Source organism: Musa acuminata, chromosome BXJ1-1 (genome assembly GCF_036884655.1).
Source record: "Musa acuminata AAA Group cultivar baxijiao chromosome BXJ1-1, Cavendish_Baxijiao_AAA, whole genome shotgun sequence".
Classification (NCBI taxonomy): domain Eukaryota; kingdom Viridiplantae; phylum Streptophyta; class Magnoliopsida; order Zingiberales; family Musaceae; genus Musa; species Musa acuminata.
In genome coordinates this window covers 34,624,745-34,650,542 of record NC_088327.1, presented here as the reverse complement: position 1 = coordinate 34,650,542, position 25,798 = coordinate 34,624,745, and the positions used below count along the sequence as shown (strand labels likewise).

The 25,798-nt window shown below is 38.2% G+C and overlaps 1 protein-coding gene across 1 annotated transcript; it reads left to right on the top strand.

Annotated features, from left to right (window-relative positions):
- Positions 1-1,595: 1,595 nt before the first annotated feature.
- Positions 1,596-7,618, top strand: LOC135678090 (transcription factor bHLH128-like). The gene is made up of 6 exons (XM_065190463.1): positions 1,596-2,128; positions 4,661-5,001; positions 5,627-5,758; positions 6,024-6,089; positions 6,288-6,356; positions 7,253-7,618. Exons 1-6 carry the CDS (start codon positions 1,735-1,737, stop codon positions 7,307-7,309), a joined length of 1,059 nt encoding a protein of 352 aa, XP_065046535.1. The 5' UTR covers positions 1,596-1,734; the 3' UTR covers positions 7,310-7,618.
- Positions 7,619-25,798: the final 18,180 nt, after the last annotated feature.

Here is a 25,798-nt window from a genome sequence, read left to right as displayed (position 1 = left end):
GGCCCGATGCCCGAGTCCACAATCCGAAGCATTCTATCGATACGTCGACCGATCTACCGGCCCGACGTCCAATCTTCTGACATGTTCCTCCGGCACAACATGATGTTCCTGCTTTAATTGTCTCATCCTGATAGAAGCACCCTGCGTCACTCAAAACATAGATTAAATCATAAACATATATCAAGTAATTTTATCATCAAAATACGAGATTCAACAGGTTGTTCATTGGCGAACGCTCTTGTGACATCAAGCCATCCTTTTAGTGCCAAAAATATTATGATTCTTCATGCCATAGTTCGGGAAAGGGTGTGGCTTGGTTTGGTCCCGATAGTATAAGGTCATCTGCATAATTACTCGAAAGGAGTGTTTCACGAAGAAGGAATGAAGAATCATGGTCACCGCCTCATAAGGTGTTTTTTTGGTAGATCCGCGAGGGGCTTCTGGTCTTGAGTCCCTACACAACTAGTCAACACTACAGAGGGGAGTTCCGACTTAACCCTTCCGAAGCTTAAGTCAGTATTTGTGGACAATGAATCTTATCCCCTAGCATCTACCCCAGGTGGTTTTTATATATTTCATAGGGAGTTGGCTCCCCCTATGCTTGCTAGCGTTCGCCAACATTTTAAGTGGGTAATTCGTTTGTTTCGAGGCCATCCTCCTGACTCTATGCTTTGTAGGGTTATATCCTTGATGGCAAGTGTTGCTTCATGCAATTCCAAATAGCATAGATTTGTTGTGCATCGCTTTAGAGCCAAGTTGTGTTGCTTCTGAGTTGGACCGCATCGCTTTAGGATACAACTGTTCCTATATCAATCTATGTCGTTTTGAATTACTTTGAGATACGTGCACTACGAAGTGGCACAACGTGTGATTTGAGGTGACTACCAACGGGGTGGTACCAGAATATCCTATACCAAATACTTAACATTTGTCAAACTTAATTATCAAGAAGTAAAGATTTAAAATTTTATCCTATAAATTTTACATTAAAATATTAATATAATAATAATATATCAAAGGATTGATGATTCAAGATCTTATCTTATATAATAAATTTGATATATAAAATATTAATTTGATAATAATATATCAAACTCATCGATTGATAATTCGAAACCTCGTTTCATAACTTGATACCTAATTCTCTATTTAATATATCAAATCTCATTTGATAAATTTTATATGATAGACTCAATTACCGGTGACAAATGACAAACTAGATTTGAGTTGGAATGAAATTGGCTAATCCTAAAACAAACAAAATGATTTACATCCTATAATAATGTGCCTAATTTACCATCAAAGTCAGTTCCAAAACATTAAAACAAAACCCTTCGTCCTCCCCAAAGCCAGCTCTTCATCCTTCCCAAAATTCACATGTCATATATTATTTACAAAGGCAAATAAGTTATCTTAATCCATGACTGAATTCAATGTCTCCCGTGAAAGATTCTTCTGATGCGCCCCACAAGCCATCACATGGGAAGCCAATCAAAATAAAAAGAACGCTGACTCTGCTTATTCCTCCCAAATTGTGAGGTAGTAATATACTCCCGACTCCACAGATGCAACCCCCCACTAATCCAAGCGCTTTGGCATGGGACCCACTAAGCGTTTAATCTTAATCCTTAGCTCTTTTCCCTTCTAATATAAAGCAGCTGTACCCTTCACTATTCCCCTCGGCCCCTCACATCGATTCCACCGGCTCTCTGTCTCTCTTAGCAGTTGGAAGCGATGAACCAATCGGCGTCCGGCGAGAGGAAACCGGAGTCGATGGGGCCGCCGATGGGGCTCTCCCGATACGGCTCGGCGCCCGGCTCGTTCCTATCGGGGCTCGCCGATTCGGTCGCCACCGGCAGGGGAGGAGAGGAGCTGTCGGCCGTCGGGTCGGAGGGGATGATCGGCCGGTTCTTCTCGGGCGACTCCCCGTGCCTCACGTCCGAGTCGAGCTGCCGGACCGCCTGCCGGGGCTCTGATCGTGACACCCCGGGGGCTCCGGCAACCGGCGGGGCGTGCCTTCATGGGCCCTACGCCCCCGAGGAGCTCCAAGTGTCGGCCGCCGGGTCGCCCTTGGTACGGCACAGCAGCTCGCCCGCTGGCTTCTTCTCCCATCTCCTAACGGATCACGGTCAGCCTCTCTTGCCCTTATACCAATTTCGTCATCTAATCGATTCTTTTGCGACACGTGTCGTTCCGATTTAGAACGGATCTCGTGTCGTCCAATAGCTGGCCCTCGGTACTGTATTATGTTCGATTGAAGAGCAGCTGATAGCCATGTCTAAGTCCAGTGAACATTACTGTGGTCGTGCGTTGACATCGATCTGCACGACGGGGACATGGCATCAGAACTAGAGTAGATAAATACGAAGAAGGCTTGGGGTGTGTGTGCCGGGGGGAATGAACCTGGAGAGGAGCCCACAAGCGGATATGAATGCCCAACCTCATGTGTCATGTGGACCATGATGGCATTGCATAGCTGGTGTTGCAATGAAGAGATAATTATTAAGGTCTACCATAGCTAGCATCCGAATTGCAACATATGGATCAAATGATAAGAAATAAGAAGCTTATAATTGGATGTATGTGCAGTGATGAAATGATGCCATCTATGCTCAGAATTATTTGTCACTCAAGATGCACTTGCTAGTCTACCTTAGCTAACAAAAAAGAAAGATCTCGAGTTGATGATGATGGATTGTCATATAAAATGCAAGTGGGTTGGCCATTAGATTCCACCTGCTAAACCATTACTAGGTGATTAACGTGTGCAAACCTTACGCCAATGTGATCAACATCATAAGCAAATGCTTATTTTTTATAGATCTAATTTTGATTCACTGACCAAAGCCTAATTTGCACTTCTGAACTCCTAATTACGCTTTTGCAAGAAAAACTGGAAAGTTGCATCAGTGAGTGCATGAATCATTCTGTTAATATTTCAAACATTTTAGGATTTATGCTTTGGCTTTTATATTAACAATAAAACTCTTTCTTTCAGCATTAACTCACCTAATCTGTTGACTAACTTGTGGTTCAAAAAGGGATAAATTTTTTTGTTTGTTTGTGTCATATCAATAATTTGCAAGTTGCGTAAGAAAACATGTCATGTGGCTACCTTGAGCCTAATTGTTTCCTTTCCAGGATACATCTCTCAGAAGTTTTCCTGCTCTTCAGTTCTAATATTTGGTTGGAAGATGTAGCTTTCCCGACTTTAATGAATAGCCCATTAATATTTATACACAATTTTTTAAATGGTCCAAGTCAAAAGTGATTGCTTATATTTTGATCTGTTTTTTGGATGATTTGGGGTGGTGAAGATCTGTAGATAAAAAAGCATACAAATACTGATTAAGTGCAGATTGATAAATTTGGTTGATTTTGTGATACTCTAGATTTTCAGTTGGTATGATTTTCTTTTATATAAGGATTGAAATAAAACTTTTTCCTAAATAAACAAAATATAATTTTTTCGGTAAGGAAGGATTGAAGTGCAAGTTAGAAAGAGTTTAGGATGACAATGAACTTATGGTAACATTTGGGGTGTGTAGCAATTATCTTCCATTTGTTTGATTGTTATATTTAATATCTGAACATTTCCTTCATTTGTCGCTTAGACAACAAAGATTGTTTGGCTTTGTTCCACTCTACCAAAATTTTGAGCCTTCCAAAACTCTATTACTCTTTCAAGTGATTTGTTTTAGCTCCCACCTATTCCTACTATTTTCTGACTGCTGTATTCATAACAGTTTCTAGACCAGGCAAACTTTCCAGGTGCCACTCACATGTGGATCCTTTAGTTGCATAGAACTTGCCACTTGCCTTGCAGTAAATTGTACCTAGTAATTTACTGTACTTGTGGCATGAATATAGTTACATTAAATTGCCACTGGCTTCATGGGCAGATTGTTATTTGTACGTTCAAACAATTGTTATTCAAGAGAAAGGTAGCCTAGTGCATAAGGCTTCCACTAATGAAATGTCACATCAACACCTAAGCAACAATAAGGCATTTCATGCCAGCTACATGGTAGTAATGAAACTTTGTTTTTATTTTCTTTATTTTTATCTTATAAAATATTCTTTATCGTTATTATAGCTGAAAGCTCTGAAGACATCATTGAAACGTAATATCTAATGCTTGACAAACAATGACAATCATCTGGTTTCACTTTTCTGTGTTTTGGTGATCAATTATTAGTTTTACAAGGTTTTCTTGTTGACAATTTGGCTTCTAAACAAAAGATAGAAATTCCAAAACCATGAAGCATCAACTGTTGAGTCAATGTCTAGTAGTTGAAACTAAAATCCAAGTCAGAGTGAATGTATGGGTCTACTGGACCATATTTGTTTTGTAAAACTTCCATTTCTTTAGTTAAACTTTATTAAAAGCTAAGATATAACTACAGAGAAAGCAATGTGGTAAATGGTTAAGTGGTTTGCTTGTTTGACAGACTATTAGTGGGGTTTCTGTTGTTTATAGAAGTTATGCATTCTAGAATTATGATAACCAGGAACCGGATTGTATGACATTTTGGAATTTGGCGGCAGTAAAGCAAGGAAACTCTTATGCGTTCTTCTGTACTTATGGGTTCTCAAAGAAAAAGAGCATGAGAATTCTAATATATTTCATTATTGATTGAATTTTATGTATTATAAATAGGTCTTTCTGCTACAAGGGCAATTGGAAATTACTCTCAAGCAGGCACAGATGGCATCCACGCATATGCAAATAGAAGGCTGCGGTCCCAATGGAGCTTTTCAAGGCAGGATTCACTGTCACAAATCTCAGAATTGAGCATCCCCGAAATAGGGGAGACTGATACATGCTGCAACAGCTCAGATGAGGCAACTGGGCATGCTGGCCAATCATACATTTCTGGCAATTTTCAGTTGGGCTCATGGGATGATAACAATTCAATTGTGTTTACTGCTCCACCTAGCAAACGGGCCAAAGATAATAATGGGGATATAGTTACTGGTCTCAGTAATGTAGACTCTCAGGTAATTGGGCACTCTCATTGGACCATTTGTATCTATATACATCAGGATCCCGATTCATGGTGGTTAAATTCTACTGCGGTGACGATACTGTAGGAGAGGTCCTGCAGAAAATGTTACTCTAGGGATAACAGGCTGATCTTCCCCAAGAGTTCACATCGATGGGAAGGTTTGGCACCTCGATGTCAGATCTTCGTCACCTGGGGCGAAATAATTTTTGATCTATCGACAGCATCATTGTAGTAAAGGTCCAAGAATGAAGGATGGAACACTGCCATAAATGAGACAAGTCCAAGAATCTTACCGAAGATGTAGCTTTATAGTGACCATAGGATGTACAGCCTATTACCTATTACCTTGTAATGACACTGTGATCAATAGTTGCAGACTTACTCAGTTCTAGGAATTAATTTATTAGCAATTCGTACATCATGAGGTCTCTGTTCAACAATCATCGCTGCTTAAGTTGATCACCCACTTTCCTGGCCTCAGAAAGTATAACTTTTTGCCTCAATATTATAGTAATGCATGGCCAGATTCTTAATCATATCTCACAGCCTTTAACTTCATGTCCAATTATTCTCTAATCCACTATGGTTCTGTTAATCATGAAATTTCCATATGTCAGTTTAGTCTGCCAAGGACTTCATCAGAAATGTCTGCTTTAGAGAAATACCTTCAGGTCCAACAAGATTCAGTCCCTTGCAGAGTCCGAGCTAAGCGTGGCTGTGCAACACATCCCCGGAGCATTGCTGAGAGGGTTAGACAGACTGTTCTTTTCTTTCCTCTAAATGAAGTATTCCCTGTGATGTTGGATTTCTTGTATATGCATCCTGACAGAGAAAATATGCTAGCACTTGTTTATGTGTATACCATGCATCACATTTTGTTACCCAACATCTTTACCATTGGCCTGGGTTTCTAGTTCTGTGCAACATAATTGTTGTTCCTTACACCAGCTTTATGTTGTATGTGCTATTTATACTTCTAATTTTGTTCTGAACTTAATCTTGCTGTTTTGTTAGGAGAGGAGAACTCGAATTAGCAAAAGGTTGCAAAAATTGCAAGATCTTGTGCCTAACATGGACAAGGTAAAACAAACACAAGAGTATTTTGTTTAGTGATGAAAGTTATATCCTTCTATCATAAGTTAGACGAATACAAATTCTCCAGTAAATGGATTCTCCACAAAGTCTGTCTCCTTTGATCACTTCATTTTTGTGCATACCTTTTCACTGCAAATCTGTTCTTCTGAAAAAGTGATGATTTTATTGTCAATTTCATTGAAGCAAACGAGCACTTCAGACATGTTGGAGTTGGCAATTCAGCACATCAAAGAGCTGCAGAGCCAAGTTCAGGTGCGTACCGTAAGGCAATATTTTTTTCTGAAAAGTATGGTTATTAGAAACATAATATCCAAACTCCAAGACTGTCAAGTATTAGTAGATTGTTTTATTAATTAATATGCTTTCCTAAATATTACCAAGTTGGGGGGAAGAACTTAATGAACAGCAGCATATGCTGTCTTCCAGGTACTTGTCTTTGTTTATTTCATCTTAAGATACATTTTCCTAGCTACTTAAAGCATTGTCAATGTTTGTTCCATTATTGCTTTTATTTCACCCTATCTACCTATAACACTGTTAGAGTGGTTTCAACTTAAATTGGTATTTATGCATGTAAAAGTCACCATGCAAATTCAAACCGTACTAGTTTTTGTAGAAACTGGGTCGTCATCAATTACGAAGATTAGTGAAAAAATTAAATGGAAACTTTCTGATTTCCTTCTTGCTACCTATTTTTCTTTTTTTCCCTTATGGGGCATATTATATTATTGCTAAATATTCTATTGAGAATAAAATACGAAGTCCAAATCCGAAAAGCTTTTGATTTTTGAATTTGTATGACAACCAAGTGGCATGATTCAGTTGTATGAATTTCACTTCCTGATGAGACAAGATATATTATTTATGTTGCTCCTATCTAAATAGGTTTCATCAAGAACTGACCACTTAGCTCACAGAAAAGAGAACACATTGTGTTATGAGTGACTGATATATCATAGCAACACTAACTTTTTTTTTTTTCCATTAAAATTAATTTTACTACATTAAATATATGATGCTCATACGTAGATTTAAATATGGAACATATCACTTGTGTAATATTATACTAATCAATTCAGAATTCTTAAGAGAAACTAACAAGCTGACTTGAAATTACCCTTTTCTTAATACTGGTTTTTTTTTCTCAGAAACTAAAACAAGAACAAGCTAATTGCACATGTCCAGAGATGCAAGAGAAAGCTTGAGAGTGATACAATTACTACGAAGAATATGCTGTGCGATATCATTGTTGTCTTATTGGTGTTGTGTATTTAAGCGAAAAATCCTTGCCAATTGTACGTTGATGTTTACTTTTTGTGATCTTTCGGCGTAGACGGTAAAGAACGAGGTCATGTAATATGGTGATTTGTTATTTTCTTTCACTGTATCATTTTGCTGTACTCAGATGTGGCAGCTATTTAGTGGTCCAAAACTAGCAGATGGAAGCCCATTCTATATGGATGGTTGTAATGTTTAATGGGAGTGACGGATGCTTTGTGATTGGGGAGAATCAATCAGACGGTCCGAATTCTCTGTGACAATTGAAAAGGATACTACACACAATTAGAATTGCGAATGTGGGCTTCACGTCAAGTTCTGATGGCCAAAGCTGTTGCAGAAATTTAAACTTAGTGCGCTTCACTTATAGCTTTATTTTCAACATCTTGTTTTTTCAAAAATGGTTCATGTGTAGTCGTAATATCCATATTTTTATCTAAGAACCTGAACATAAATATAGAAATTACCAGGGAATGAATGGTAAAAGTACAAACACAGCTCACCAACTCTTCTTTCTCCTTGCTTTCTCTGGTATTGGCCAAAAGTGAAGGGGAAGAAGAGAAAAGAGGATGGTAGTAACATAATTTTAATTAATCATAAATTAATAATTTGATTTTATAAATGAATCTAGGGTTAAGGATACCTTTCTCTAGTAGGAAAGCGCAGATGATAGGCAATGATGATCCACAAAAGACTAAAGCGATTTGACTCTTTGGTTTTACGGATCGAAATCTTTTGTTTTTCTATCTTATAATCGATTATAAGATGTAGAGATCCTTTTAGATATTTTATATTTTAGTTTCTCCCCTATCAACAAAATGCTCTTTTAATCAATTTTTTTATAAAGGATTGTGAACATGATATTGATTGGGTTATATTTTATATAAATAAAAGTGAAAATTATTTGTTTTGAGATTCAAGATTGAGTTATATTTCATTTGCTTATGATATTTGTTGAGATTCAAGATTGTTTGATCGAGTCTTTTACCAGTTCTGTTCATGAGATTAGATCATAGTAGCTTGAGTTATGGAAGTGAAAACATCAAAAAAAACAAAAGACAGAGAAGGAAACTTGTAGCTCGACAACCACGAAGAGGTCATCAGCCACTACAAGTTTTTAACAGTCTACGAGATGTCCAACTGTGCTGCTAAGCTCGTAGGTTCGAATAAGTCCGAAACATGTACCTGTCATTGAACAGCACGCATATATCTCCAACCCATAATTTCATAGAGTATGGCAACAATGCTATGCTACATACAATTAAATCAGCAAACGAGAGAAACTTCAACTTATGACAAGTATACATGATCTTGCCGAATCACGGAGGTTTTGGGCCTCTTCAAAATTTGTATGACTCTGATTTCATCTCATATGAACCCACACGGATCATGGAACCTTAGTAGTAGTTTCATCACTAATATATATAACGGCAAGATGTAACACAGGAGAATTGAAGTTAACCTTTGGTTATTTAAATACCATATGTCTAATGTAGTGTATACAGTGAGCTTAACGTTATTAGCAAACTAATTATGTAGTAGTAATGTTAACTCATATAAAACATTGGTTTGCCCAAACCTACTGATAAATATATGCGTTTTGAGTGACGCATGATGCTTCGATCAAGATGAAACAATTAAAGCAAGAAGAATTATGTTATGCCGGAGGAAAACATGTTAGAAGATTGGACGTCGGACCAGTGGATCGGTCAACGTATCAACAAAAGACTTCGGGCCATGGATTCGGGCATCGGGCCAAGAAGAGCGGATATTGCGCCAAGGATATTGGAGTTGCAGAGTCAACTGACCGATTGGGCAATAGGCCGCAAGAGAGGACGATACGCCGAAGAATCGGACGAAGCGTCAAGGGACCAATGACATACCGGACAACTTGATTATTGCTTAGTATTAATTGTCTAGATCGAAGTATATTTTACATGTGCAGGATTAACTACGATATCAAGGCATGAAGCAAAATGAAGTCTCGGAGTCAAGGACGCGACTTTGTTAGGAGTTCGAGAGTTCGTCGGAAATCTGGATGTTCGCCGAAAGTTCTATCGGAACCAGCCGAGAAGTCTCGGAGCTTGCTAGAGAAGCTCATCGGAACTCGCCAAGAAGATCGTCATGAAGTCCAGGAGCTTACCGGGAGTCCACCGGAACATTGCCGAGAGATCGTCGGAGGTTCGCCGGAAGATCGCCGGAAGCTCATCGGAAGAATACACTTACGAACTTCTTTAGCTCAGATTATGTCTTAGATTTCGTAGTTAGCACGTAATTGGGTTTGGATTTGGGTCAACCCAATTAGAGACTAGCTAGGCCCATGTAAGGACTGTGTTGGGCCCAATAAGAGACCCAAACAGTGCCCCAAGAAGTCTCACTGTCGTGGCATAGTCTTCGAGACTATGTCAGGTAGTGGTACCGCCAGTCTGGGCGGTTGTACCACCCCTGGCACGGTGCAAGGTGGTGGTACCGCCTAGCACTGCCCCCTAGGCAGTGGTACCGCTAGACCTGGGCGGTGGTACCACCCAAGGCAGTGTCAGTGTTAGACTGACACTTGTTGAATCTCATATTTTGATGATGAAACAACTTGATATGTGTTTATGTTTTAATCTGCATTTTGAGTGACATAGGATGCTTCAATCAGGATGAGACAATTAAAGTAGGAAAAATCAAGTTGTGCCGGAGGAACATGTCAGAAGATTGGATGTCGGGCCGGTGGATCGGTCGACGTATCAACAGAAGGCTTCGGGCCGTGGACTCGGGCATCGAGCCAAGAAGAGCGGGTATATGCCAAGGATATCGGAGTTGCGGAGTCAACTGGACGATTGGGCAATAGGTCGCAGGAGAGGACGATGCGCCGAATAATCGGACGAAGCGTCGAGGGACCAATGATATGCCGGACAACTTAGTTAATTGCTTAGGATTAATTGTCTCGATCGAAGTTTTGATTTACATGTATAGGATTAGCTACGATGGAAGTAAGGCATGCAGTAGGAGTTGCGCCGGAGTCAAGACTATGATCACGTTGGGAGTTCGAGAGTTCGACGGAAGTCCGGACGGTCGTCGGAGGTTCTGCGGGAACATATCCGAGAAGTCCAGGAGCTTGCTAAAGAAGCTCGTCAGAACTCGCCAAGTGGATCGTCACAAGTCCAGGAGTTTGCCGGAAGTCCGTCGGAGCATCGCCGAAGGTTCGTCGGATGTTCGCCGGAAGCTTGCCGGAAGAAGCGATTGATGCATCGGAGCAAGTTATAGTAAATGTCTCAAGAAATATCATAGTTAGCATGTAGATTAAGTTAGGAATGGGAGGTGATCCCATTAACTTAATCTAGGGACAATTGGGCCCTTGATAGACCCAAATTGGGCCGAATGGATCAACCCATTCGGACCAGAATTCCTACCAAGCGGTGGCACCGCCCAGGAGATGGTCTCCCAAGAAAGCTGGGTGGTGCAACCGCTCCAGTCAAGCGGTGGCATCGCTTGGGCTCAGTCTCCGAGCGAGACTTGGCAGTGCAACCGCTCTAGTCAAGCAGTGGCACCGCCTGGGCTTAGTCTCTGAGCGAGACTGGGCGGTGCAACCGCCCTTGATAGGCGGTGGCACCGCCCAGAGGCTCAGTCTCCGAGTTGCCAAGTGGTTGTACCGCCCCAGTTAGGAGGTAATACCGCCAGGACCCCGGAAATCCGGAAAATGACATTTTTGAGCTCCAAATTCAAACCAGTTTGGGGCCTATATATACACCACCCTTTCCTGCATAAAAGGGCACCGAAAATTAAATCTTTGTGATTTTTAGAGCTCAAAAGTGTTGTAAATGCTAGTAGTTCTCCTCCCTCTTTTCTTCCAAGTTTTGAACTTTTAAGAGAGGAGAGAAGAAATTCTGTAAGGGTTGTCTCCTAAGCCCGTCAAAAGGAATGAAACTATAAAAGGGTGGTTAGCCTTCGCCTATTGAAGGAAGGCCTCTAGTGGACGTCGGTGACCTTGTTGGAGGAGGAAGCCAAAAGTGGATGTAGGTCAAGATTGACCGAACCACTCTAAAATTGCGGTGCTCTCTGATTTGCATTTATTCTTGCTGCTTACCTTACTACAAACCTCCATATGTGCTCTACTTCCTCTTTACCTTTGCTGCACTCCTTTACGAACTTGCTTTCAAGTTAAGTTTCCGAAAACGGTTTTACGTCGAAAATAATTTCATAGTATGAACGCAGTTTTAAACGTCGAAAGTTTTCCACTGCACTAATTCACCCCCCCCCCCTCTCTTAGTGCTTTTGATCCTAACAATCGGTATCAGAGCCCGGTATTTCTCATTTCGGATTTACACCTAAGAGAAATGGCTCTTCATAGCTTTCAAGAGGGCTTATCGGTTGTTCGTCTACCGTTGTTTAACGGATTGGACTACACTTATTGGAAAACTCGAATGAGAGTTTTCTTGATTTATATGAATTTGGATTTATTGAATATTGTTGAAAACGGTTTTCAACTTCCCTCTAAACTGATAAACGAATGGTCGGATTTGAAGAAGTATTTTTCTTTAAACACAAAGACTATGAATGCCTTGTTTTGCGCCTTAGACAAAAACAAGTTTAATCGGGTTTCTATATGTGAAACGACTTTTGATATTTGGTGAACATATGAAATCACGCACGAGGGAACTAATAGAGTCAAAAACTCGAAAGTTAACATTTTATTGCATGATTTTGAGCTTTTTCGAATGCAACCAAGCGAGACTATAGGCGACATGTACACCCGTTTCACGGATGTCGTTAATAATCTAAGAGTTCTTGGTAAATCTTTTTTGAATTTTGATCTCGTAAGCAAGATCTTAAGATCCCATCCAAAAAGGTGGGATCCTAAAATAACTGCAATACAAGAGATAAAAAATTTAAATGATTTCCATTAGAAGAATTAATCGGGTCATTAATGACCTATAAAATGACATTTTTGAAACATTTTGAACCCGATGAGCACTTGAATCACCTTCCAAAGAATAGAAAGGATTTGGAACTCCAAACAAATGAAAACCACTTAGAGCGATGACTCAAGTGATGAGGACAATGATGAACTTGAACTTCGAACACTAAATCTTAATAAGTTTATTAAAAAAAATCTAAAATAAACAATGAACTTGAATGGAGGAAGAGGCCAAAGAAGAGGAAGGCAACCAAGGATGAATCAAGAACTTCCAAAGATGAAACGGCGAATTGGGCTTTGACGGGCTTCGACTACAAGGTAAGTAACTCAACTCTCTTGAATTATTTTGAAATTACTTGAAGTTTTTCATGAGTGCTTAATTTAGATAGTAGGAATAGGAAATAAAAAAATTGTCTTTCAAAAATTATATCATTTTTTTCTTTTTGGCATCTTTGAAAAATTAAAAATTTGATCATGAAAAATATATTGCTAAGGTTTCATGCATGTTATGAAATGTTGAATGATGTATGCAACATTAGGGATGATAATTATATGATATGTGATAATGCTTAGGATTAATCCATGCATGTGTATCTTGATGATTTTATGTCATGCATGAGTTTTTGAAGTAAATGTTGATTTGAAACTCTCATTTTAGATTAATATATTTTTGGTCTAATCGTTTTTATGACGAATTAAGATGACATTCTCATGACATATTAAGATGACATAGTGCATGTACATCTATGTATGAATTTCTTGATAGTCTTTTGATGATAGATGTGATATCATGATGTGTTTGGTCTTGACGGTTTCATGACGAAACTTATGTTTCGATTTTAAATGATGATACATGTTTTCATAAAAGACTTGAATACCCTCATATGAAATCAATTGTATGAAATGGAAATGAATTTTCTATCCTATTGAGATTAATGAATTTATTTTACCTATCTTGTGAATCTCATGAAAATAAACATGATGAATATTTTGAAAATAAATGAGTGTATTATGCATTTGGTCTTAATGATTTCTCTTGAACGTACTTTTTGAAATCATACTTGATGATGAATATCAAGATATTAAAAGGATGTTATCATGGAATCATGCTTGATGATTTGTTCTATGAAATTTACCTTTCTGTCTTAAATGTTGACACTTGTTTTATTAAAGGTAAAGGCATGCTTATAAGAAGCAAATCATATGAATAGAAATTTATAAAAATGAAATGCGATTCTCTATTTTATCGACTTTTCAATAAATCTATGCTTGTCATATATGAATTTATTGAATGTAACTTTGAGGATGATTTCGGATTTCACAAATGCTTGATTCATACTTATGACATGAGACACATTTTAAATATGAATCATGTTCAATGCTTCAATCATGTTATATCTCCCTTAATTCATTTTGTTCTCCTAGATTTATTTACCAAAGAGGAGAATCTTCCGAATGAATGAAATGATATAAATGAATCACTTATCGATATATCTTTTTGAAATATATTTTTAATGTGATGTTGATATTTTGAGATGCCTATTGGAATTCATAACATGAGATAAATGAATCCTTGACTTACTCTTTATATGGCTTGAAAATAGATGTTTAAAATCTTGCTTGATGAGTTGTTTTATAAGATTTTACCTTTACGTCTTGAACTTTCATGCTTATCTTGATTTGGCATATAAAGACTAAGGCATGCTTAGATGAAAAAGAATCACTTAAAAAATGCTTTTCTCATCTAATCGAGATTAATGATTTCATGATATTTTGTGAATCTCGAAATTGATTTTGATGACTTGATTTTGAGTTTTGATTTGAATGAGTTTTATCTAAATCATAATCTTGATCTTGCAAAATTGGAATCACAAATAATATCTTTTGATATTCATGAATTGATACTCACAATATGAAAGTATTGGTATTCATGACTTGAATTTGATTGAAACATTGCATGCTTAAATTAATCATTCTCCTATGTTTCAAAAATTCTTTAAATGCCTTATGTGATGATTGAAAATTAATTTGCTTTGTGATGAATCATGAATCATGACTTGATCTATGATATTGATGTATTTTAATCATGATCCTTGGTTGTATAATTCTTTTGCTCTATTAAAAAGATTTGTCGAATTAATCATGTTCTTCTTGAATTTTCTTGATATCATTACATGATTTTGTATTATGGCTTGTATAATGATTAAAATTTTTTAGCCATTGATTTCTTCCTTCTTTTTAATAATGATAAAGGGGGAGTTAGTTTACTAGCTTGCATATTTCAAAGGAAGGAAAATTTACTAGCTCGATCATTTCATTGAAAGAACTTGCTATCATGAACACTACCAATGAATTGCAAATCTTGCAATCTAAAGAGAAGCAAAGAATTGCTATCTCGAAAGAAGCATAAAATGTAAAACTTAGAAAATTTGTAATATAATTGCTCTTGCCATGCTTTGTATCAAAAATAGGTTGATATCCTTAAAAGCATCGCATTAAATTTTTTAGTGTATCGCAATGTATCACATGTACCGCAAATTGAAATTTTTGAGACTATTATCATATCATGTTTAACAATTGATGTCTTTCATGACATGATTTCTTTACATTGTTGTCTTGTATGTATCATGTGATGATTAAAATATTGATTAATGTAAATTCATAGTTTATGTAAAAGTCTAAATCATTGGTTCCTCTCCTTCTTTTCGACAATGACATAGGGGGAGAAAGATTGCTAGCTAAGGCAAATGCTGGCTAGCTTGTACTCTTCCCTTCTTTTCGACAAAAACAAAGGGGAGAAAGCTTTTGCTAGTTAGAACATGCAAAGAAAAGCAAAGTGCAATCTTGCACAAGAAGCAAGTGTTGAATTGCCATGATTGAACTTAAGAATTTTGCTATGCTTTTGTGCTTATATGTTGTGATGAAAATCTAGCTTCATATTACAAAAACCTGCATATCTTTTAAAATAGATAAGAGCTACTTCTCCTTTTGTTGATGACAAAGGGGGAGAAATATATGAATTGATATTATGAGTACCATATTTGAGGGAGAAATATATGAATTGATGCTTTGAGTGCCATATTTGAATGAGAAATATATGAATTGATGCTTTGAGTGCCATATTTGAATGAGAAATATATGAATTGATGCTATGAGTGCCATATTTAAATTTAATGCTATATAAATTGATGCTATGAATGTCATATTTGAATTTTAATTATGTTAAGATATCAAAAGAAGCTTGCATTGAAATATATGATAAATTGATGATCGAAATGCTATGATTGCCATATGCCATGTTTGCATTATGTTAAGATATCAAGAACTTGCATCCTAATTTTACTTGCTGATATCTTGCCATGTGATGAAATATTACGATTTGTTGCTAAAATGATACATACAATACTTATGTTTTTTATTATGATGTATGTGATGTATTGCATATGATGTGAATCATGATTAAAATTACCTTAATTTGAATTCAAGGTTTATCTCAATTATGAAATTTTGAAATAAGAATGATTACTCACCTTTGTCATGATTTAGAAATTGACATAAGGGGGAGATAGTTAGCTTGCACAATTCAAGAAGAAAGCAAAAATTACACTTCTTAAAAGAGAAGAAATTGCTATCTTGAACGTCACTGAGAATTGCTAGCTTGAAATCTCAAGAAAATACAAAAATGTGCTATTGTGCCTATCTCAAGAAAAGCAAATATGCTAACTTGCATATCTTTGAATTTGCTAGCTTGTATATTATAAAACTTGCATATTTCAAGAAGCAAGAGTTGCTTTCTTGAACATCTCTAAATTGCTAGCTTGCAAGTTCTAAAATGTTGTAACATTGCTAGCTTGCATGATGTAGAACTTGCTATCTTTAACATTACCAAAAGTGCTATCTTGTATGCTGTAAAACTTGCATATCTAAAACATGATAGCTTGAATGTTCTAAGCATGATGTAACACTTGCTAAATTTTCTAGCTTCAAAACTGCATGATGATAAAACTTGATATTATGTTTTTCATGCAATTAGTTAAACTTATATTCCAAACACAAGAATAGTTGGACTTCTCCTTTTTGTTGATGACAAACGGGGAGAAGTATGATGTTATGCATAAGTTTATGCATAAGTTCATGATGAATATTGCAATGACTTGAATTCAGTTTGAATTCAAGGTTCTATCAATATGACATGTTGGATGTTCGCCGAAAGAAGCGATTGACATACCGGAGCAAGTTGCAGTAAATGTCTTAAGAAATATCATAGTTAGCATATAGATTAAGTTAGGAATGGGAGGTGATCCCATTAACTTAATTTGGGGGCAATTGGGCCCTTGATAGACCCAAATTGGGTCGAATGGATCAACCCATTGAGACCAGAATTCCTGCCAAGCGGTGGCACCGCTAGGGTCGGCGGTGGCACCGCCCAGGAGATGGTCTCCCAGGAAACCTGGGCGGTGCAACCGCTAAGGTCAAGCGGTGGCACCGCCTGGGCTCAGTCTCCGAGCAAGATCGGGCGGTGCAACTGCCCCTGTTAGGCGGTGGCACTGCCCAGAGGCTCAGTCTCTGAGCTGCCAGGCGGTTGTACTGCCCTAGTCAGGAGGTAGTACCACTAGGGCCCCGAAAATCCGGGAGATGACATTTTTGAGCTCCAAATTCAAACCAGTTTGGGCTTATATATACCCCACCCTTTCCTGCATGAAAGGGCACCGAAAGCTTGATCTTACTCTGTGATTTTAGAGCTCAAAAGTGTTGTAAAGGTTAGAAGTTCTCCTCCCTCTTTTCTTCCAAGTTTTGATCTTTCAAGAGAGGAGAGAAAATTCTGTAAGGGTTGTCTCCTATGCCCGTCAAAAGGAGTGAAACTATAAAAAGGTGGTTGGTCTTCGCCTATTGAAGGAAGGCCTCTAGTGGACATCGGTGACCTCATCGGAGGAAGAAGCCGAAAGTGGATGTCGGTCAAGATTGACTGAACCACTCTAAATCTCAGTTTGTATTTACTTTCTGTTCTCTATCTTAACCGCAAACTGCCTCCATAGCTTTACTTTAACTGCACTTCGTCTAATCTAAGTTAAAGTAATTTTTGAATCGGCTTTCATACCGAAATCGCTTTTATCGTATGAACGTCGTTTTAAATCCTCGAAAGTTTTCCGCTGCACTAATTCACCCCCACCCCCCCCCTTAGTGCTCTTGATCTTAATAATTGGTATCAGAGCTCTTAATCCTCGAAAGTTTTCTATTTTGGTTTAACACCCATATAGAAATGGCTCTTTTCGGCATCCAAGAGGGTCAATCTCTCATTCGTCCTCCCTTTTTCAATGGGATGGACTACACTTATTGGAAAACTCGAATAAGAGTTTTCTTGCTTTCGTTGGATTTATATTATGGAATATTGTCGAGAACGATTTTCGAATGTCTTCTCTTCCAATGAACCATTGGAATGATTTGGAGAAGAAGACGTTTTCTTTAAATGATAGAGCTATGAATGCTCTATTTTGTGCCTTAGACAAAAACGAGTTTAATCGGGTTTCTATATGCGAAACGGCTTTCGATATTTGGCGTACTTTTGAAATCACACACGAAGGCACAAGTAGTGTAAAAGATTCTAAAGTAAATTTTTTGATGCATGGTTTCGAGCTTTTTCGAATGAAGCCGAGCGAAACCATTGTTGACATGTACACCCATTTCACGGATATCGTCAATGGTTTAAAAGCTCTTGGCAAATATTTCTCGAATTTTGAACTTGTTAGTAAAGTTTTATGATCACTTTCTAAAGCTTGGGAATCAAAAGGAACGGCAATACAAGAAACAAAAGATTTAAATATTTTTTCACTTGAAGAACTTATCGGTTCATTAATGACATATGAAATGGTGCGCAATGCTGATGATGAACATGATGAACAAAACCACCTTCCAAAAAACAGGAAGGATTTGGGACATAGAACATTTGAAGACTACTCGAGCATAAGCTCAAGTGATGGTGAACAAGAACTACTAACTAAAAAATTTGAAAAATTAAAGAAACAAAAATTTAAGAATAAAAAGAACAGAACTACTTGCTTTTAATGTAAGAAGAAGAACACAAAGTGGGATGAATCGAGCTCATCCGAAAACGAGGAGAAAATCAAGAAAGGCGAGGTGGCAAACTACGCCTTAACGACATTCAATGATAAGGTAATCAAAACCCCCTTAATTTATTTCGAAATTACATGATGCTTTCTATAATACATTTTCTTTTTTAGTATAGAATTAATTTTCTTAAAAATTACATGTTTAAATAATATAATGAAAATGCTAATGAATTAGGATTATGCTTATCATGCTTACCTTTCCAATGATTTTAAAAATAATCATGAAAAATGCATATCTTATGATAAACAAACAAAATGATTTTTGATTGAAAATATGAAATCATGCTTGATGATTTAATAATGCATAATGATGTTTTAATACCATGATTGATGATTTTATTTTATGCATGAGATTTTAAAGTTATACATGATGATTTTTGTGGTTTATTGATCTTGATGGTTTTTATGATGGAATTTATTTTTCAATCCTAAACGATTGATGATATATATTTTTTTTTACAAAGGCATGCTTGTATGAAATAACTAAATAGAGAAAAGTATTTTTCTTAAAAATTCTTTTTCTCTATCTTATTGACTTTGATGAATCTATTTTATTATCTTTTTATGAATCTCTTGAAAATGATTTTGATTTGATGATTTGAATTTGAATGGGAGATTTACTCTATAAAAATCGAGATCTTTTATCCTCAATGTTTCTTTTTGCCATCTACCATCCAAATGAATCATGTCTTTTGGTATTAAGTGTTTTTATCTTTCATGACATGATGTGATTGTATTTATGGCTTGTATGTCTTGAAATGATCAAAATGAATCATGTTCTTCCCTTCTTCTTTCTTGTTTACAATAATAAAATGGGGAGAAACTTTGATCATGCATGGTAGGATATAATTGCTATAATGAGAATTTTACACTATTACATGCCTTAATAACATGTTGGAAATTATGTGTTTTGGATACAAAAATTTTCATGATGATGAGCATGTTTTATCTTCATGATTGTGATTAAAAATCTATAGCAAAACCATGTCCGAATGTATGAAAGTGTTAAATTTCATTTTCTGATCTTTTTGATCCTAACAATTGGATTTTCTCGATACATTATTCTCTTCCGGACTTAATAAACATATGTCATATCGAGTTTTGGATTCACATTATTGATTTTTGACATATGGAATCAACTAGCAAATGCATCTTTCATAGACTTATCATGTGAAAAATATCTTTCGAGAAATGGATTTAATGATTCCTTCTCATATCTTTTGAGAAATAATTTTACGTGCAAGGATGTGATTCACACACATATCTTGTTTCTTGTAAAAATGAAGTATGCTTTAATATCTTATCAATTTTAACTTCATTCGAGTAAGCTCACAAGTGACTTTCCTCCTTCATGCAAAAAGATAATAACAAATAAAGAGGAAGAAATAATGAAAGGTATCTCCATGTCATGTTTTCCTTGAGATGTTTGTATAATTGATATCCTATCACTCACTGTTGAAAAATGACATAAACCTAGTTATGACATGAATCATTACAGCACTTACGTTTAAAATTTGCTTATATCGTTCTCCTTTTTGTTGATGACAAAGGGGGAGAAATATATGAATTGATACTATGAGTGCCATATTTGAATTTGAATTATGTTAAGATATCAAAAGAAACTTGCATCGAAATATATGGTAAATTGATGATAGAAATGCTATGATTACCATATGCCATGTTTGCATCATGTTAAGATATCAAGAACTTGCATTGTAATTTTACTTATTGATATCTTGCCATGTGATGAAATGCTATGATTGCTAAACATTTGGAATGTTTGAATCATGTTAAGATATCAAGAACTTACATCGTAATTTTACTTACTGATATCTTGCCATGTGATGAAATGCTATGATTGCTAAACACTTAAAATGTTTGAATCATGTTAAGATATCAAGAACTTGCATCGTAATTTTACTTGCTGATATCTTGCCATGTGATGAAATGCTATGATTTGTTGCTAAAATGATGCATGCATATGATGTGAATCATGATTAAAATTGCCTTAATTTGAATTCAAGATTTATCTCAATTATGAAAATTTGAAATAAAAATGATTACTCACCTTTGTCATAATTTAGAAATTGACATAAAGGGTCTTCCCTTCTTTTTGACAATGACAAAGGGGGAGATAGCTAGCTTTCACAATTCAAGAAGAAAGCAAAAATTACACTTCTCAAAAGAGAAGAAATTGCTATCTTGAACTCACCGAGAATTGCTAGCTTAAAATCTCAAGAAAATGTAAAAATGTGCTATCTTGCCTATCTCAAGATGCAAAATATGCTAACTTGCATTTTGCAATGGAAGCAAAATTGCTAGCTCAAACTTTGCAAAGAAAGCAAAAAAATTACTCATTTCAAAAGATAGGCAAAGATTGCTAACTTGCATATTTCTAGAAGCAAAAGTGCTATCTTATCTATCGCAAAGAAAAACAAATATGCCAACTTGCATATCTTTGAATTTGCTATCTTGTATGTTGTAAAACTTGCATATCTAAAACTTGATAGCTTGAATGTTCTAAACATGATGTAACACTTGCTAAATTTTCTAGCTTCAAAAGTGCATGATGATAAAACTTGATATTATGTTTTTCATGCAATAAGTTAAATTAATACTACAAACACAAGAATAGTTGGACTTCTCCTTTCTGTCGATGACAAAGGGGGAGAAGTATGATGTTATGCATAAGTTCATGATGACGTGTTGCAAGTATTCATGATGAATATTGTAATGACTTGAATTCAGTTTGAATTCAAGGTTCTATCAATATGGCATATTGATAGGGGGAGTTTGTTTAAACTCCGGGAGTTAAGGTTAACTCCGTCATCAAGTGGTTGTCATCATAAAAAATGGGGAGATTTAATCTGCATTTTGAGTGACATAGGATGCTTCGATAAGGATGAGACAATTAAAGTAGGAAAAATCATGTTGTGCTAGAGGAACATGTCAGAAGATTGGAGGTCGGGCCGGTGGATCGGTCGACGTATCGACAGAAGGCTTCGGGCCATGGACTCGGGCATCGGACCAAGAAGAGCAGGTATTGTGCCAAGGATATCGAAGTTGTAGAGTCAACTGGCCGATTGGGCAATAGGCCGCAGGAGAGGACGATGCACCAAATAATCGGACGAAGCGTCGAGGGACCAATGACATATCGAATAACTTGGTTAATTGCTTAGGATTAATTGTCTCAATCGAAGTTTTATTTTACATATGCAGGATTAACTATGATGGAAGTAAGACATGCAGCAGGAGTTGCGCCGGAGTCAAGACTATGATCACGTTGGGAGTTCGAGAGTTTAACGGAAGTCCGGACGGTCGTCGGAGGTTCTACGGGAACAAATCCGAGAAATCCAGGAGCTTGCCAAAGAAGCTCATCGGAACTCGCCAAGTGGATCATCGCAAGTCCAGGAGTTTGCCGGAAGTCTATCGGAGCATCGCCGAAGGTTCATCGGATGTTCGCCGGAAGTTCGTCAGAAGTTCGCCGGAAGAAGCGATTGACGCACCGGAGCAAGTTACAGTAAATGTCTTAAGCAATATCGTAGTTAGCATGTAGATTAAGTTAGGAATGGGAGGTGATCCATTAACTTAATCTAGGGGAAATGGGCCCTTGATAGACCTAAATTGGGCCGAATTAATCAACTCATTCGGACTAGAATTCCTGCCAGGCGGTGGCACCGCCAAGGTCGGCGGTGGCACCGCCTAGGAGATGGTTGTTGAATCTCAGATTTTGATGATGAAACTAATCGATTGTGTTTAGATGTTTAACTGCATTTTGAGTGATGCAGGTCTACTCGATCAGGATTAGACAGTTGATGCAAGAGGAATTGACATTGCGCTAGAGGAGATCACATCAGGATATTGGATGACAGAAGGCTTCGTACGTCGGGCATCGGGCTAAGGAGAGCGGAATTGTGCCAAGGATATCGGGGTTGCAGAGGTCAACCGCCGATTGGGCAACAAGTTGCATGAGAGGACGATGCACTGAAGAATCAGACGAAGCACCAACCAATGATGTGCCGGGCAATAGAATGTCCATTCGTGTTGTAATAATTGTCTAGATCGGAGTAGAGTTTTGGCTTGTGTGTGCAGGATTAACTACGATAGCGATGAAGACATAAAGCGAAACAAAGTGTCGGAGTCAAGTGCGAAGGATTCATTGCAAGTTCGACGGAAGTCCGAAGGTTCGTCGGGAATGGTATCGGAACTAGCCGAGAATGAGTAGGGAGCTTGCCGAAGGGTTTTTCGGAAGCTCGCCAGAAGGTTCGTTGGAAGTTTGCGGAGCTCACCGAGAAAGATCGGAGCTTGCCGAGGAAGCTCATTGGAACTCGCCAAGATCAAATCGTGAAGTCTACGAGCTTGCCGGGAGTCCGCAGAATGGTTTCCAAGAGTTTATCGGAAGACCGCCGGAAGTTCGCCGGAAGCTCACCGGAAGAAGTCGATTTACGGACTTTGTAATAGCTTAGGAAATGTCTTTAAATTCATATTTAGCACGTTAATTAGGGTTAGGATTAGGTGTTAATCCTATAACCCAAGTAGGGGCTAATTGGGCCCGAGTTCGGACTGGTTTGGGCCAAGTTTGTATCCCAACCAGTGAGCTAAAATAGTGTAGGTGGTGGCACCGCCCAGAACCCGAGAACCGAGCGGTGGCACCGCTGGACTGAGCGGTGGCACCACCCAGCACCCGAGAGGTCCAATGGTGGCACCGTCAGACTAGGCGATGGCACCGCCGGACTGGGCGGTGGCACCGCTAGTACATTGTCGGTGTCAGACACTGATTAGCAGTGGCACCGCCACCGACAGGCGGTGGCACCGTCAGCCTCGGAAACCCAAGAGAATTCAAAATTTAGAGCCTAAATTTGAATCCTCTTGGGGCCTATAAATACCCCTCAATTCTCAGCAGAGAACACAACCTTTGGGAAGTAAGAAATTGAGAAAAGCTTTAGCAAAATTCTTATTTTCAATAGCTTAAGTGTTCACCTCCCTCTTTCTCTTTGAAAAATTTGTAAGAGAGTGAACCACTTGTAAAAAGGTTGTAAGAGGGGTATTTGTCCTTCCCCTTCAAAGTGATTTGCTAGTGGAAGTTGGGAGCCTCATTGAAGAAGGCTTCGCAAGTGGATGTAGGTCATTTTAACCGAACCACTTTAAATTGATGTTTTCCTTGAATGTGTGAGTATTTACTTTTCTGAAACTGTTATTTATATTGCAGCAAGCTTTCGGTTTTCATCTTCTCACTTTACTCAAGCTACTTTCTTCGAGTCATTGACGAATTGAAATCTTTATGCATTTACGAAATTATTTTTAAATTTACAAGTTTTAATCCGTTGCACTAATTCACCCCCCCCCCCCCCCCTCTTAGTGCCGCTCCGATCCTAACAATGGTCTCCCAGGAAAGCTGGGCGATGTAACCGCCCAGGTCAGGTAGTGGCACTGCTTGGGCTCAGTCTCCAAGTGAGACTGTGGCGGTGGCACTGCCTGGGCTCAGTCTCCGAGTGAGACTAGGCAGTGTAACTGCCCCTATCAGACGGTGGCACTGCCCAAAGGCTCAGTCTCCGAGCTGCCAGGCGATTGTACCGCCCCAGTCAGGAGGTAGTACTGCCAGGACCCCGGAAATCCGGGAGATGATATTTTTAAGCTCCAAATTCAAACCATTTTGGGGCCTATATATACCCCACCCTTTCCTGCATGAAAGGGCACCGAAAGCTTGATCTTACTCTGTGATTTTAGAGCTCAAAAGTGTTGTAAAGGTTAGAAGTTCTCCTCCCCCTTTTTTTCTAAGTTTTGATCTTTAAAGAGAGGAGAGAAAAATCTGTAAGAGTTGTCTCGTAAGCCCGTCAAAAAGAGTGAAACTGTAAAAGGGTGGTTGGCCTTCGCTCTAGTGGACGCCGGTGACCTCGTCGGAGGAGGAAGCCGAAAGTGGATGTAGGTTAAGATTGACCGAACCACTCTAAATCTCGGTTTGCATTTACTTTCTATTCTCTATCTTAACTGCAAACTGCCTACATAGCTTTACTTTAACTGCACTTCGCCTAATCTAAGTTAAAGCAATTTTCGAATCGGCTTTCATACTGAAATCGCTTTTATCGTACGAACGTCGTTTTAAATCCTTGAAAGTTTCTGCTGCACTAATTCACCCCCACCGCACCCCGCGCACCACCCCCCCCCCCCCTTAGTGCTCTTGATCCTAACAGTACCGCCTCCTCAGTCAGGAGGTAGTACCGCCAGGACCCCGGAAATCCGGGAAATGACATTTTTGAGCTCCAAATTCAAATCAGTTTGGGGCCTATATATACCCTACCCTTTCCTGCATGAAAGGGCACCGAAAATCCAATCTTACTTTGTGATTTTTAGAGATCAAAAGTGTTGTAAAGGCTAGAAGTTCTCCTCCCTCTTTTCTTCCAAGTTTTGAGCTTTCAAGAGAGGAGAGAAATTCTGTAAGGGTTGTCTCCTAAGCCCGTCAAAAGGAGTGAAACTGTAAAAGGGTGGTTGGCCTTCGCCTATTAAAGGAAGGCCTCTAGTGGATGTCTGTGACCTTGTCAGAGGGGGAAGCCAAAAGTGGATGTAGGTCAAGATTGACCGAACCACTCTAAAATTACGGTGCTCTCTGGTTTGCATTTATTCTTACTGCTTACCTTACTGCAAACCTCCATATGTGCTCTACTTCCTCTTTACCTTTGCTGCACTCCTTTATGAACTTGCTTTCAAGTTAAGTTTCCGAAAACAATTTTACGTCGGAAACAATTTCATCGTACGAATGCAGTTTTGAACGTCGAAAGTTTTTCCGCTGCACTAATTCACCCCCCCCCCCCCCCCCCCCCAATTAGTGCTCTTCATCCTAACAACACTGGGCGATGGTACCGCCTGTGCCTGGGGAACCCGGGATGGAAAAGTTTTAGGCTCCAAGTTTGAATCAACTTGAAGCCTATAAATACCCCTCTCATCCCTGGTTAAAGCACACAAGCACAAAGAGTTCAAAAGTAGAAAAACGCTATAGAAATCTTTTTTGAGAATCCTCCTCTAGTCTAAGTGTTAGAATTCTATAAGAGGAGGGTGAGTGCTTGTAAGGGTTGTCTCCTAAACCCGTGAAAATGAGAAGAGGGGTGTAAAAGGGTAGTTGATCTCTGCCCATTGAAAGAAGATCAATAATGGAAGCCGGTGGCCTCGATGGAAGAGGAATCAATGAAGTGGATATATGTAATGACAACCAAACCACTCTAAAACTATCATGTTCTCTGGTTTGCATTTTATTCTTGCTATTACCTTATTGCAAACCTCTTTAAGTGCTTCCTACCTTCAATTCATTTACGAACGTGTTTTAAGTTAAGATATTTCTGAGATCGGTTTTCATCAGAACATTTTTTATCGTACGAAGTTGTTTAAACCGA